The sequence below is a fragment of the Saccopteryx leptura genome, chromosome 5 (assembly GCF_036850995.1).
Source record: "Saccopteryx leptura isolate mSacLep1 chromosome 5, mSacLep1_pri_phased_curated, whole genome shotgun sequence".
Classification (NCBI taxonomy): Eukaryota; Metazoa; Chordata; class Mammalia; order Chiroptera; family Emballonuridae; genus Saccopteryx; species Saccopteryx leptura.
In genome coordinates, this window is record NC_089507.1 from 75725689 (window position 1) to 75742025 (window position 16337).

Genomic DNA, 16337 nt, shown 5'->3' on the forward strand with positions numbered 1-16337 from the left:
TTTATTTTATTTTTAAATTTTATTTATGGATTTTTAGATAGAGGGGATGTGTGTGGGTGGGAGAAGCGGAAAGCATCAACTTGTAGTAGCTGCTTCATATATGTGCCTTGACTTGGCAAGCCCAAGGTTTCGAACTGGCGACCTCAGCATTCCGTGTTGACACTTTATCCACTGCACCACCACAGGTCAAGCTTTATATAATGATTTTTAAATTAAATTAACAATATATCCTGAACATTGAAGTCTTCCTTCAGGTATTCTTTGTAGCTTTACTTATCACCTACATAAGAATTTGTATTATACAAGTGGGTATACATATATATAATTTGTTTTGCCAAATTTCTTAGTATTACATGTTTATAAAATTATAAAAATAATTATTCTAGTGGTTCAATATATATGCACATCCTTGGTTATCTTATTAAAAATTATTTTAGTTATTCAGCTCCTGAGTTTTTTTTTTTGTATTTTTCTGAAGTTGCAAACAGGGAGGCAGTCAGACAGACTCCCACATGTGCCCGACTGGGATCCACCTGGCACGCCCACCAGGGGGCAATGCTCTGCCCATCTGTGGCATTGCTCTGTTGCAACCAGAGCCATTCTAGCACCTGAGGCAGAGGCCATGGAGCCATCCTCAGCACCCGAGCCAACTTTGCTCCAATGGAGCCTTGGCTGCGGGAGGGGAAAAGAGAGACAGGAAGGAGAGGGGGAGGGTTGGAGAAGCAGATGGGTGCTTCTCCTGTGTGCCCTGGCCGAGAATCAAACCCAGGACTCCTGCACACCAGGCTGATGCTCTACCATTGAGCCAACCGGCCAAGGCCCTCCTTAGTTAAATATTATACCATGATACATAGTCATACATTTTTAATGAATAAGACTATATAGACCTTGGGCAGTTGGCTCAGTGGTAGAGTGCTGGCCCGGCATGTGGATGTCTCGGGTTCAATTACCTGTTGGGGCACACAGAAGAAGTACCCATCTGCTTCTCCACCGCACTCCCTCTCAGCTCTCTCTCTGTCTTTCTCTCTCTTCCCTTCCTGCAGCCAAGGCTCGATTGGAGCAAGTTTTCCCTGAGTGCTATGGATGGCTCCATGGCCTACACCTCAGGTGCTAAAAAGAGCTCAGTTGCCAAACAACAAAGCAACATTCCAGATGGGCAGAGCATTGCCCTCCTAGTAGGCTTGCTAGGTAGATCCTCTTTGGGTTGCATGTGGAAGTCTTTCTCTGTGTCTCTCCTCCTCTCACTGAATATATATAAAAATATATATATATATATATAGACTTTAATAGAATTATAAAGTATTTATTTATGAAAACAATAAAACAATAATATAAAATTCTTTTATGCTATTTCACTAGATATTTAGAAGATACTTAAACATATTTGGTTGAATGAAATGGCTTAGACATAAAGTATGATAACACTACAATACTTAAAATACTAAACTATTTGGATAGTTTAAAATCTGTCACTACCAACTTAAATATTAAGAACACAGACAAGAAGTAAACTATAAGTTAGCTCAACCACTTAAATGTGTATTACTGCCATTTATAAAAGTATAAAATGTTTCCATGTAATGAAGTGAGGCTATTGCAACAATTTAATATACAGCAACAAAATCTTTATATACCAAACTAAACAAAGACTGTGTTGTTCAAAAGGATAATTAAAGGAGAAATATTAAAAAACTCCATAGAGAGAAACCAAAGAAAAAGTAGTTGATCAAAATTTACCTAAAGGAGGTCATCCAATCACAATAATTTTTTATTTCATTTGAAAAAATATAGAACATCAAATAATCTTCAAGTTATTATTTTGAGAGCCACCAAAAATTATTAGGCAGACGAAGACTCTAAATAGTCTTTTATTAAACCACAAAGATAACTATCATCCAGTGATAAGTCTGCCACTGTCAAATATTTTATAAAAAATGTCAGCTTAAAAGTTCATTCCACAGTAGTTAGATTCAGCTGGTGGTACCATGAGCAACATGATAAAAGAAATGAAAAGGAAAGTGTAGAAGCTTGCATAAAAACTAAGTCAGATGACTACTATTAATAATAGTAACAATTTTCCTGATAATAACTTCACATGAAAACCATGCAGCATGTCTGTTCTTTTTAAATAACAACCTGAATTCTCAAACAATTGCAGAGGTCTCTTGTGTATTGCTATATATGCATAAAAGAAATTTCTAAGTTTGTGAAACTTGGAAGAAGAAAAAGATACATATTTTTCTCTATTTTCAGTAAACCTTTGCAGAATGTCTCCAGGAAAAGGGGGAAGAAGAGAAAAAAAACAACTCATTGTTTTGTTTGCATGTAAAATATTGAAAGTTTTATTCATTTGCATATAACCCATTGTGTCTAATATTAGTTACAAAGTTATTTGTAAAAGTAATTTTAAAAATATATATCTATTTACAAACTCAATAATTGGGGCTTACAATCTTACAATGATTGAATAAAAAGTTATTATGTCACTATTAAAATTAAAAATATATCATATATTTGTCACAATATCCTAAGAATGCAGTTGAAGTTTGTAGACTCACAGTCCACTTCCCAGAACAAGTCAGAGGAACAAGACTTTTATATACTATTTTCTCTATTATTTATTCATCATCAGAATCTCATCTTTGCAATATCACTTTCCTTCTATCTTTTTGATACATCAAATTGCCAAAATTGTCTATTAATTATATTGGCCATGTTTTACATTGATTGCTTCCTACTTTCACCTAAAAACATAACAGAATAATAGGAAATATTTCTGAATCATTTGAAAATTTAAACTCTTATTCTTTTTTTATTTTGTTTGCTTGAATCAGTCCTAAATTTTTGGCCTATCGTCCCACAATAAACCTAATCAGTCTTATCATTGAGAAAAACAGAGGGAGAAAGTGAAATGGCAATAATGAATTAAAACTTTGATGTAAGAAATGTACTTGGCGAAGACATCAGAAGGTTTCCTAGATTCTCTGATATGTGTCACTCTCTGACTGATCTTTTCCTTTGCCTATGTGAGACTGTGAGCGTAAACCATGTCCCTATTCTTCTGTGATCTGGGCCATGGCTGAGGAAACCAAACCTTGTTTTACTAATCATTTCATAAGATTGTTGTGAAGATAAATAAGAAAATTCTTGTCCTGGCTGAATTGCTCAGGTGCTTGGAGCTTCATTCCAAAACATAGAGGTTGCCGATTCAATCCTCATTCAGGACACATACAGGAACAAGTTGATGTCCCTCTCTCTCTCTCTCTGTCTCTCTGTCTCTCTCTCTCTCTCTCCATTCTCTCTAAAATATTAAATAAAATTAAAAAAAAGAAAAGAAATTCTTACAAAACAATTAATACAATGCCTGGTGCATTAGTAAATACTTTAAAAATAGAGGCTTTTATATTTTGTTTCCTGACATTTGCTTTATAATCTCTTACTTCCTGATTTGGGCTTGAGTGTAATAGGTTTTTTTTGTTTGTGTTGCTGCTTTACCCTAATTTCTTTCTTCCCTGACCGCACTTCCTACTTTGTTACATCTATGGATTTGATTTACCACTTCAGCTCAGCAATATGGACTTCATTCTTGATTTTTTTATTGCTGGAAATTCAACCCAAGTCTCAATATATTCAGTGACTAAAGAGGCTCTAGATTAAAATGCCTTTAGAACTTTCTGGAGCAATCTAGAAACCATACCCAAAGAGCACATTAAAATATGAGGAGGCTGCTCTAGCCAGTGGCTTAGTAGATAGAGCATTGCCCCTGTGTATGAATGTCCCGGGTTCAATTTCAGTCAGGACACAAAGAAGAAGCAACCATCTTCTTCTCTCCCCCTTCTCTCTCTTTTCCTCTCCCTCAGTCAGTGGCTCAATTAGTTCCAGTGTGGCCAGGTGCTGAGGATAGCTCTATTGGAGCACATCAGCCTCAGGCACTAAAAATAGTTTGATACTAGAACATCGGGCCTCAGAGGGGGTTGCCCAGTGGATCTAAGTCGGAGCACATGTGGGAGACTGCCTCACTATTTCCCCTCTTCTCACCTAAAAAAAAAAAGAAAGAATAGGAGGAGGAGGAGCTAGTCTTTAAGTAAAATTATTAAGCTTCATATGAATTACAAAAATGTATTCAGCTTAAAGTATTTGCATTCACAAACACAGAAAAACCCATATTATGTGGTTCATGCACATTTGCTTACTCAATTAGCCATGCAGTGGAAATCACTATTTATGATATGAAGTACTTTATGTTCTTTAATTACTGATCTGTCTGTATTACTGAAATATATTTGGATAGAGTTCACATACTGATTAAAATGTTTGTAACTTATCCCAATAAATTTCCTATAACAACAGCACACCAAAATCTCATGTCTTTAGCCATTTTTAACCGATTATTCAAAAGAATAGACCAAAAAATACCAGAGAGAAGTCCATTTTTATCTTCTGCTTTTAAGATGTGCTCCTAAGAACTTAACCATAAGAACTCTGAAAAGCATGAGAAAGAGGAAATTCAAAATTGAAAAGGTTGAAATTGCTTTTGAAAGTCTAAATTCATAATTATATTTCTCTCTATCAAGTTATAAATCTTGATATGTCACAGTAAATGAGTTATGATTTGAAACCAATCTCTAGACATGGTTAGCCCACTGCTGGATTTGAATAGCATTTTGAAGCTTTAAAAATTTATTTTAGACTTACTCCTGGTTTTCTTCTCATGATTACAACTGATCGAATGTGTATTGGCATGCTCTGTCCTGGCGGAAATCATGATACACTTAGGCATAAAGTCTTGTTTAAGAACCAGTCTCAGAAATCCCAGAGGTATTAAAAACTTCACTTTGTGATCCATTTCACTTTGATTCCCCTTGACAACTGTTGTTTACCCTTTGAACCTTCTTGCCCATGGGATTAGTAAAATGGTGCAATTTTCCTTTGAACACCTGATTGATTGATTTTGTGAAAAATGAGGTCGATAACGGCACTAGAATTTATATAGTAGTTTTCAATAGTGGCTTAAGCCTTGCTATAATTATTTTAAAACATTAAAAGCTAATACATCACTAAAGAGTGGCAGGTCTGACTTGATTGCAGTTTTGCTGCATGCTATTTGATGAATGAGTAGTCATCCAGACATTTCCTCCTTGAGCGACTTTTCTAACCCTTATTTCCTTGCCAGGTCTGTGGTGACATCAGTAGGTAACAAGAAAAATAGGGCATAACAAGAAGAAACATTTTTGAGGCCTCCATAAAAATAAATTTGGATATATTTAAAGAATCACAATATATTTTACTTGTTCAAATTATGCACTGTGTCTTACTTTGATGAGCAGAAAGGCAGTTGAAATATATTGATATTTAAAAATAGAAACAAACACCTAAAGTGTCAATCAAATAATTTATTAAACAACAAATATAGTAGCTATGAGTTAATATATATTGGTTTTCATTAGATATGTTTATTACACGTATCTGCTACTATGACTTGTATTTTTACTCTCTAAATGATATTTTTTGAACTATGTAGTGTTACTATAGTGAATTTCTTTTGTATTAATGCATCTTTTGCTCTGTTCAAGAAATCTTTTGCTACCCAGTCTTGTGGACATAATACATATATTCTTTTATAAAAGTTTTATGTTTTATATTTATATCTATAAGCTGCTTGGTATTGATTTTTATATATGTTATAAGTTATGAAACAAGTTTCATTATTTTTCATATACAGTGTGTCCGTAAACTCATGGTGCACTTTTGACCGGTCACAGGAAAGCAACAAAAGATGATAGAAATGTGAAATCTGCACCAAATAAAAGGAAAACTCTCCCACTTTCATACCTTTTCAGTGCAGTTCGATGTGGGGTCACACACAGATTTTTTAGGGCTCCTTAGGTAGCTATCCCGTATAGCCTCTACAGACTCATCACTGACTGATGGCTACCAGAACGGGGTTTCTCCACCAAACTGCCGGTTTCCTTCAACTGCTTATCCCACCGACTAATGTTATTCATATGTTGTGATGCTATTATAAACGCGCCGATATTCACATTGCACTTTGGTCACAGATTCGAATTTAGCAAGCCACAGAACACACTGAACTTTCCTCTGTACCATCCACATCTCGACTGGCATGGCCATGGTACCTCTATATACACGGTGTTACTTCATCATCTGCGCATACGCACATGCTGCCACATCATCCTACAGAAACTGGGAGGGTTTTCCTTTTATTTGGTGCAGATTTCAGATTTCTATCATCTTTTTTTGCTTTCCTGTGACCGGTCAAAAGTGCACCATGACTTTACAGACACACTGTATATCCAAATTGACCTGGTAGTACTTCTGGGAAAGACTGTTATTGTTGATCACAGGCCATAAATCAGGTGATTAGGTACACATGGATAATTTTCATTGATTTGGTCTATCCTTGTACTAATAACATACTATTTTAAATCACTATATAAAGCTATAGTCAGCTAGAACCAATTTAATCTTCTTGGACATTGCATGGCTATTTTTGTAAATTTTACATTTATCTTCTCTCTCTCTCTTTCTTTCTCTTTCCTTCTGTCACTCTCCTCATCACACACACACATATACAAGAAAACTGTGATTTTTTTTCCCATTAACTAGAGAAAGAGAGAAGAATCAACTTGTTGTTCCACTTTGTTGTTTAATTTTTTAATTGTACATTCATTTATTGCTTCTTCTACGTGCCCTGATCAGGATTAAACATGTGAACTTGGTGGCTGGATGGATGCTTTATCCACTGAGCCACCCAGCCAGTGCCAGAACATGGGTTTTTTTTTATTGGCAATTCACTGAACCTATAGATAAATTTGAGAAAAATGTACATCTTTATAATACTGAGACTTTTGATCAATAAACATATTTGTTCATATATTTAACCTTGCTTATTTCACTATAAGAATTTTCTCATCTTTATTCCTAATTATTAATATTTTAATTGCAAATTATATATGTATTTTTAACTCCCTGTTTTAAGAGTTAATTGATGGTATGTATATATCTGATTGATTTTTGAATATTGTGCCACAGTGAACTAATAACTAACTTAATTATAGTAATTTATCCTATATTCCCTTGGATTTCTACATATATATTCTTATCATCTTTAACTCATAAATTTTATTTCATTCTTTCCAATCTTTAAGTATGTTTAAGTATTTTTTGTCTTGTTGTATAACTTTGTTTAGTACTTTCAATTGAATAGAAATTGTGCCTGACCAGACAGTGGCTCAGTGGATAGAGTGTCTACCTGGACACTGAAGGCCCAGGTTCAAAACCTGAGATTGCTGGCTTGAGCACACGTTCATCCAGCTTGAGTGTGGTGTTGCTGGTTAAGCATGGCATCATAGACATGACTCCATAGTTGCTGGCTTAAAGCCCAAGGTCTCTGGTTTGAACCCAATATTACTGACTTGAGCCAGGGGTCACTGTCTCAACTGGAGTCCCCTGGTTAAGTCACATATGAGGAAACAAACAGTGAACAACTAAGGTGCCACAACTATGAGTTGATGCTTCTCATTTCTCTTTCTTCCTGTCTGTCTGTCTCCTACCCTCTCTCTCTGGGGAAAAAAAAAAAGAGTAGTAGTAATAACATGTAATCATTAGACAATCTTTAAAAATACTTATTAATAAAAATATTTACTATAGATTTTCTGAGAATATTCTTTGTGAGAATAGAATGTTTCTTTTATTTCTCCTTTGCTGAATTATTTGTAGATTTTTTTTAAAGACTGGATGTTGACTTTTATATGTGCTTTTTCTGCATCTACCAAGATGATTATAGGATTTTATTTCTTGTATTGTTAATGTTTTAGATTCCATTGGTTGATTTTTGAATGCCAAACTAACCCATGCTTTCATTTAATAGATCCAACATGCCTATTTATTTATTGCAGTTTTCTCTTTGCTAATTTAAGTCTTTTGAGTAGATAACCATATGAAATATTGGCCTATAATTATCCCTTTTTTGGAATGATCTCCTCAGATTTTGTTTTAAAAGTTGTGCCTTCTCTATGAAGTGTATTGAATACTGTCCTACTTTTTTCTAATATCAGGAAAAGTTGTGTAAAATTAGAGTTAATTTTACTAAAACATTTGTTAGATTTTTCCAGTAAGGCTACCGGCCTTGAGTTTTTCTGGTGGGTAAGTTTAAATTGTGGATTCAAAGTCTTTAATAGTTATATGGTCATTCAATTTTTTATTTCTTTTAGTGACAATTTTCTGAGTATTTGGCCAAATCATCTCATTTTTCAAATTACATTGGTACCTTGAGATATGAACAGACCAACAGACGAAATTTTTTAAGATATGATCTGTGACTCAGTTTGTATTTTTGTTCGAGATCTGAGTGAAATTCTGAGATATGAGTCATTACTCGAGAAGCCGCCGCTAGTTGGCACATTGGCGCAGGGTTCCAGTATCGGCAGTTTGATGTACAAGTTGACTGACTGACTTACGAGCTCAATTCAAGGTACCACTGTAATTGGTATATTGCCTGACCGGGCAGTGGCACAGTAGATAGAGTGTAGGACTGGGATGCGGAAGACCCAGGTTCAAAACCTCGAGGTTGCCAGCTTTAGCTTGGACTCTTCTGGCTTGAGCACAAGCTCACCAGCTTGAGAGAGTGGTTGCTGACTTGAACATGGGATCATAAACATGACCCCATGGTCACTGGCTTAAGCCCAAGGTCTCTGGCTTGAGCCCAAGGTCACTCACTCTGCTGTAGCCCCTGGTCAAGGCACATATGAGAAAGCAAACAATGAACAATTAAGGAGCCGCAATGAAGAACTGATGCTTCTCATCTCTGTCCCTTCCTGTCTGTCTAGCCCTATCTGTCCCTCTCTCTGACTCTCTGTCTCTGAAAAAAAAACAAAAAAAAAAACAAATTAATTGATATAAAATTATTCATAAGAACTTCCTCTTTTTTCCTTTTAATGTCTACAACATCTGTAGCAAAATACCTTTTTTATTACTAGTATTGTACTTTTTGTGCCTTTATTTAATTTTGTAATCAATGTTAATAACTTTTATAGGTCTTGTCAAATGACTAAACTATTAGGTCATCTTTTTTATTGTATTTTGTTTCATTTGTTAATTTTTATACATTTGTTCTTTTCTTGCTCCTGTGTTCTTTAGGTTAACCTTAATTTTTTTTTAACTTGAAATTGATGAGCTCTTTGATGTTCAGCCTTCTTTTTTTATACATTATAAGCTATGACTTTCCCTTTAAACACAAATTTAGTGCTATCCCATTAGCTATTAGAATGTAGAGTTTTGGTATGGAGTATTCTTATGATTATCAAGTTCAAAATATTTTTCATTTTTCTTGTGATTTCTCTTGGACCATTGGCTTAATAAACTTGCAATTACTGATTTCTATGAAGATGAGAATTTTCTGGTTTTCAACCCCATCCACATTTGGCAAGCCCTGAGACTTAATTTTTATAGCCACTTTAACATTTGAAGGCTTTCAAAAGCTTTGCTCAGCTTCTCAGTTTGGCATTCTCATATTAAACTGGCATTTTTCCCTCTGAGAAAAGTAGTTTTCAATATCAGGTCACATTTATGTGTTATTTTTTTTCTTCAAAATCTTGGTCTTCTAATTTTTTACTGCTTCTTTAGCTCTCTGGTGTATTATATGTTCAATTCTTCTAGTTGCTGTTAGTAGGAGGCTTGTTCACAATTGCCAGAATTGGAAGTCAAAACTCCCATTACTGTTAGCATTTGATTTCTAAAAGAAGATATCAAATAATATAAATATATCATTTTATTTAGAGTCTACAGGAATATTTGAATTTCCCATGGTGCAGACTATACACCATAAATAAAAAAGCTCAAAATATATTTTCATATGAGCGATAACATTATTAAAAGTTGAAGACTTCATAAAACTAACCTTCAATTAGCCTTTTCAATCATTAATTTCTTGTTCCATTTTTGTTATGCACATTAACATCTTTCGGTTCTCAGCTATCATCTTATTCATATTGTTTTTTCAGATGTTGCCATATAGATTTAAAAAAATATACTTTTGCTTTTGTCTTTTAAGAGTTGAATGAGTATTTGTTTTGAAGAAGAGAGCATCAGGCATGCATTATAATTGCTTTTGAAAAATATGTATCAGATCAGAGGTTAGCTTGTTCTGAGTATAGTACATCAGAAAAATAGCTCAGGACATAACTAAAGTATATTTGGACTACACTGAAAATTTATATATTACACAGTGAAAAGTATTGGCATAAAAACCTGCCTGTTGCCTGACCAGGTGGTGGCACAGTGGATAGAGTGTCGGACTGGGGTGCAGAGGACCCAGGTTCGAGACCCTGAGCGCAGGCTCATCTGGCTTGAGCAAAAAGCTCACCAGCTTGAGCCCAAGGTCACTGGCTCAAGCAAGGGGTTACTTGGTCTGCTGAAGGCCCACGGTCAAGGCACATATGAGAAAGGAATCAATAAACAACTAAGATGTCGCAATGGAAAAACTGATGATTGATGCTTTTCATCTCTCTCCGTTCCAGTCTGTCTGTCCCTATCTATCCCTCTCTCTGACTCTCTCTCTGTCCTTGTAAAAACAAAACAAACAAACAAACAAACAAAAACAAAAAAAAACCCCTGCCTGTTATTATAATTGAGTCTTGTTAACTCATTCACATATTAATTAATCTAGGTCTAGGCAATCTCCTTAATTCATTTCTGCTATTAGAATAAGCCTGATTTCTAACATTCATTCAACAGATATTTACATGCTTGATATGGGACAGAAACTGTTCCTATTTCAGAAACTATATTCAAGGGAGAAAAATAAATAAAAATATATGAAATATGATAAACTTTGATTTAAAATAGATAAAAAGATTGAGAGTATGAGGTCATGGGAAGTTATTTTTTTCTTTTCTTTTTTTAGCAATAGAGAAAGAGAGAGGGAGAGAGAAGTGCAGAGAGGGACAGACAGACAAATAAGAAGGGAGAGAGATGAGAAGCATCAACCACAGTTGTATCACACTAGTCATTTATTGATTGTTTTCTCAAATGTGTCCTGACTGGAGGACTCTAGCTGAGTCAGTGACCCCTTGCTCAAGCCAGCAACCATGGGGTATGTCTATGATACCATGTTCAAGCCAGCAACCCCACACTCAAGCTGGATAAGCCCATTCTCAAGCGAGAAACCTCAGGGTTTTAAACCTGGGTTCTTAGCATCACGGGCCAATGCTCTACCCACTGCACTACCACCTGATCAGTCATTCAATAAAATGATAATCAAGTGTTAGTGAAGATCTATCATTGGAGCAGAAATTTGAATACATTGAAGTGAAAACTCATTTTTAAATTAAAGAGAGAATTCCCGTAAAAAATTTGCAAATGTAAGGGCTGTAGGACAGAAAGGATCATAAAAGAAATTACAAGAAGGTTATCAAGAGAGTGGAATAAAAGAAAAATAAAAGATAAGTTCAGGAAGTTGGCCTGATATTAGGTCGTGCAAGCACTGATATGCTCTGGTAGAAACTTTGAATTTATTTTTAAAGTGTGATGGGAATCCACTGGAAGTTTTGATGAGGAGCATATTGTGATCTCATTCTCATTTTTAATGATCTCATTCTCATGGGCCTGACCTGTGGTGGTGTAGTGGATAAAAGTGTCAACCTGGAATGCTAAGGTTGCCAGTTCAAAACCCTGGACTTGCCTGGTCAAGGCACATATGGGAGTTAACACTTCCTGTTCCTCCTCCTTCTCTCTCCTCTCTCTCTCTCCTGCTTCTCTCTCTCTTCTCTCTAAAATAAATAAATAAAATCTAAAACAAAGCAAAACAAACAAAAGTAAAGTGCACCATGGTTAGAGAATTAGGATTGGTAGTGCCCAGGATATAAGAAGGTAAAATATTTAAGTGGTTTAACAATACAGTTAAGCCTGAACAGGTGGTGGTGCAGTGCATAGAGTGTTGACCTGGGACACTGAGAACCCAGGTTAAAAGCCCCGAGGTCACCAGCTTGAGCACAGGTTTATCCAGTTTGAGTGCGGGCTCACCAGCTTTACTGTGGGATCATAGACATGACTCATGGTCACTGGCTTGAACCCAATGTCCTGACTTGAGTAAAGGGTCACTGGCTCAACTGTAGTCCCCAGTCAAAGCACGTATGAGAAAGCAATCAATGAACAACTAAAGAGCCACAATGAGGCCCTGGCCAGTGGGCTCAGCGGTAGAGCATCGGCCTGGCATGCGGGGGACCCGGGTTCGATTCCCGGCCAGGGCACATAGGAGAAGCGCCCATCTGCTTCTCCACCCCCCCCCTCCTTCCTCTCTGTCTCTCTCTTCCCCTCCCACAGCCAAGGCTCCATTGGAGCAAAGATGGCCTGGGCGCTGAGGATGGCTCCTTGGCCTCTGCCCCAGGTACTAGAGTGGCTCTGGTCACGGCAGAGTGACGCCCCGGAGGGGCAGAGCATCACCCCCTGGTGGACAGAGCTTCGCCCTTGGTGGGCGTGCCGGGTGGATCCCGGTCGAGCGCATGCGGGAGTCTGTCTGACTGTCTCTCCCCGTTTCCAGCTTTGGAAAAATACTAAAAAAAAAAAAAAGAGCCACAATGATGAGCTGATGTTTCTCATCTCTCTCCCTGTCTCTCTCTTGCATGTGTATGCATGCTAAGGAACAAACAAAAATAACAGTACAGTCCAAGAAGTAGTGATAGCACTAGAAGTGATGAGATGAAGTAAGATTTGTTATGCAGTTTGAAGGTCAAGGTGACAGGACTTACTACTGGGTAGGATGCTGGAAAATCCCTAAGTATCAATATTTGGCCTGAGAAATAGAGTGAAAGGTGATGCTATTTCTTAAGATAGTGTGGACTGGGGTGTTACTTTAAAGAGAAAATAAAGTGTTTTGTTTTAAATATGGTAAGTCTGAAATGCCCATTAGATTGCAAGTATAAATCATGTTAGCATTTATTTACAACTTTCTAGAGAGTGGAGCTTGAAATATAAATCTAAGAGTTATCAAAGTATCGTATGGATGGTATTCAAAGTCAAGAAATTTAAGATTAGGTGGAGTGGAGATGGGGACAGCGAACAGAAGCAATCTAGAGACAAAGCCCAAGGGCACTCTGACACCTAGTAGATTCTACACCAAGTTTGTAAAGAGTGGTTAGCCAATTAGGAGAACATAACATACATGATAATGCTGAAGTCAACAGTAATATGTATGATTCCAAGATCATAAGTAACCTATGATTCTAGGAAATATAACCAAAAATAATCTTCACCATTAATTGTTAAACTAACAATCTGAAAAAAGTTATATTAAACAGAAGCATTAATATTACCTAAATAGTGAATGATTAAGCCCTTGGAAATAAAGTGTTTATCTGTGATTATAAGAAAATCATTACTTCTAGGACTGAACAAAAAGGTGGAAGAAATATCATTTAAACATATACTAAATCTTTATCATGCTTTTTGACTGGGTCTCACATAATCTTATAAAAGAGAATCAAATATAAAGTAATGAACTTAAGCAAAATACAGAGGTTTATACTGATGTTATGTACAAAGATTTCTCACTACTTAAGAATTAACTTGGTATTATTGAATGTGTATAATGTTAGAAATCTCAATAAATATTTGCTAATGTTCCTTTCTTCTCTTTGCTTCTCTCCACAGGTGGGGAGGTCCCATACACAACTCTGGCTACCCGAATGATGATGGGAGCTTGGTGGCTATTTGCTTTGATTGTCATTTCATCTTACACAGCAAACCTTGCTGCTTTCCTCACTATCACCCGCATTGAAAGCTCCATCCAGTAAGTAGACAATAATTCCAGTAGCCACAAAACACGAGAAATGATGGAGTACCAAAGCTACTTAAACAAGTGTATGGTTTTTGATAATATATTTATGACTTCCTTTTGAATAAAGGCTTAATTTTGTGACATACAGATACCACAGCATAGTACAACTCCTGAAAATACAGTATTAGGAGAGCATTTTTAAAGAATAATATTCTGGAAATAATTTGAACATTGCTTTCCACATTTCCCTGGAAGGCTAACACATATTCAGAATTTTAACCTCCACAATGTTATGACTATGTCTAGGGAGCATTGTAAAAAGAAAGGAAAAAAGACATACTAAAATATATATAATTCAAGTATGAGAAGGGAGAGGGGACGAAAGAGAGAAGCTATCCAGAGACAAAAATACTTACTATTTATCTCTTCACTACATTATATCAAATGTGGTTATTATAGCTGTTGTTTTTCCAGCAGCAATGATGGTAAATTGTCATTAAATTGGTGGTAAAATTATGGTACACTCATTTAAATCTCAAAAGTTACCTAAATCAATGCATCAGTTCACAGATGTCATTCACTTTAGATCTGAGAGCCAAAGGTCTTTGGTTTATCACAGCCAGTTTTACTTTTGTGGTTTTATGCAATAAACAGCACCACGGTACAACTTCTGCCTTTATTAGTACATAATGTTCTATATATTGTTCTAACAAAAATGTTTTAGTCATCTAAAAACAAGGTGGTTTTAGTTTTCTTAGAGTTGAAGAACATTTATTTCTCAACAAAACTGACAATTCAAATGGAGAGTAATTAGATTTGTCAAAGAATTTATTGTGGATTTAATTTATTCTTAGAAGAAAACATGAATTCTTGCCTTTAAAAACAGAAGTCCATTAGCCACGACTATTATACTATAGCACAATACTAGAAATAAAATCAAGAATTATTGACCTATAAAGAACTATGGTATTTTTTTCAATTTCTTGTGGTATACAAATTGAAACCCTAAATTTTAACTAATAAAGATAATAGACTATCAGTTCTTTTATCCATTTACAAAAATGGTATTTTCAACTTCTCTCATAAAATTATGTTCCTCAAGTTGTTTTTCCAATTATATCTTTGGTGTAAAATCTTTATACTCTCTCAATTTATTATCCTTTGGCTAATTCTATGTGTGGCATACGTTATAAAATTGGTGACCCCATCAGAATTATACTTTAAGCAGTAATGAAAATTATTACAACCAACCAGCCAAGTAATCAATGAAATTAGTAAAATTATAAGAATGATAATTATTATTTATTTAATATTCACAAGATGCCAGACTGTGCTAAATGTTTAACATGCATTGGCTCATTTAATATTTACAACCACTCCTCAAATACCAACTATTAATTACTCATTTTACATCTGAAGTTGAAAAGAAAAATAACTACCCTAAACCATGCAGCTAATAAATGATTAATTAAATGATCAGACCTGAAAACTTTCTGAATATTATGCCTATATTTTAAATGTACTATACCAGTTCCCATCATACACCCATATACTTTCAAGGGGCCAGTTGTTTTTAGAGAATATAATTAAGGACTTGCCATTGACATATTCGTTACTAACTGTAGGATATAAATGATTACAGTCTTCAACTCCGCAATTGGTCCAAAACCTAGGAGATTTTTGTGTTGGGCCAGTTCTGTAGGCATACGCCCCAACATGAACATGTTATATTTATAATTGATGTCTGCTATTCATGTTAAGACTGCTTGGCAGATCTAGTAATAGAAATAACAGTAAGATAGTTTTAAAAATTAAAATGGAGTATTTTCTCACACTAATATATTTAATACTAATTGTTTAATTTGCCACAGTTTGAGTGTACTTAAAGCTAAAAACCTATAGCTCAGATATGACTTTCAAATATTTTTATATATATAAGTGAAGAAAATTTAAAATAAAACAACTGATTTTATACAGTCAATGACAACAATCATCATAATTTTAAAATTATGGCTAAAGTTACTATGTATTAAGCATATTACATATTTTATCTCATTTTTTTCTTCAAAATAACCCTAATAATACAGATACTATTTTTATTTCCACTTTTTAAATGAACAAACAAAAATTGGAAGTTAAATGCTCAAGAGCACATTGTCAATAGTGTCAGAGCTGGAAATCTAACCCCTATCAATTTGATACAAATCCATAACCTTACCTAATAAAGTTTTTCTTTATCTTGTGGTTGTTCTTAAAATTGGTTTGCTTGAGTCACTGTTTCACTGACATTGTAGACTTCATGTTGTATGTGTGGTGTATGTGAACTGTTTAATCATTACTAACTTTGCCAGCATTAGTTTGTATCTAGACTTTCCTTCAGTAGCAGCAGGAGCAAAAGCCTCTATCAGATTTTTACACCCTTTAGGTTTGTCTAGAATGAAAATCTAATAGGAAAAGATCATAATTTCACATGATGTTTTCTTTAAGTGTAGTTTCATAGTCCAAAATCACTGAATATTCATTTTTTAAAAACATTTATTTC

General features: G+C 35.1%; 1 protein-coding gene across 2 annotated transcripts in view; it reads left to right on the top strand.

Moving 5' to 3' along the window:
- Nucleotides 1–16337, top strand: part of GRID2 (glutamate ionotropic receptor delta type subunit 2) — a 1621553-nt gene that overhangs the window by 1287304 nt on the left and 317912 nt on the right. For both annotated transcript variants that reach the window (XM_066385691.1, XM_066385692.1), the window contains one exon: nucleotides 13669–13807. In XM_066385691.1, coding sequence (XP_066241788.1) covers nucleotides 13669–13807 — 139 coding nt within the window. The remainder of the gene's footprint in view (nucleotides 1–13668; nucleotides 13808–16337) is intronic.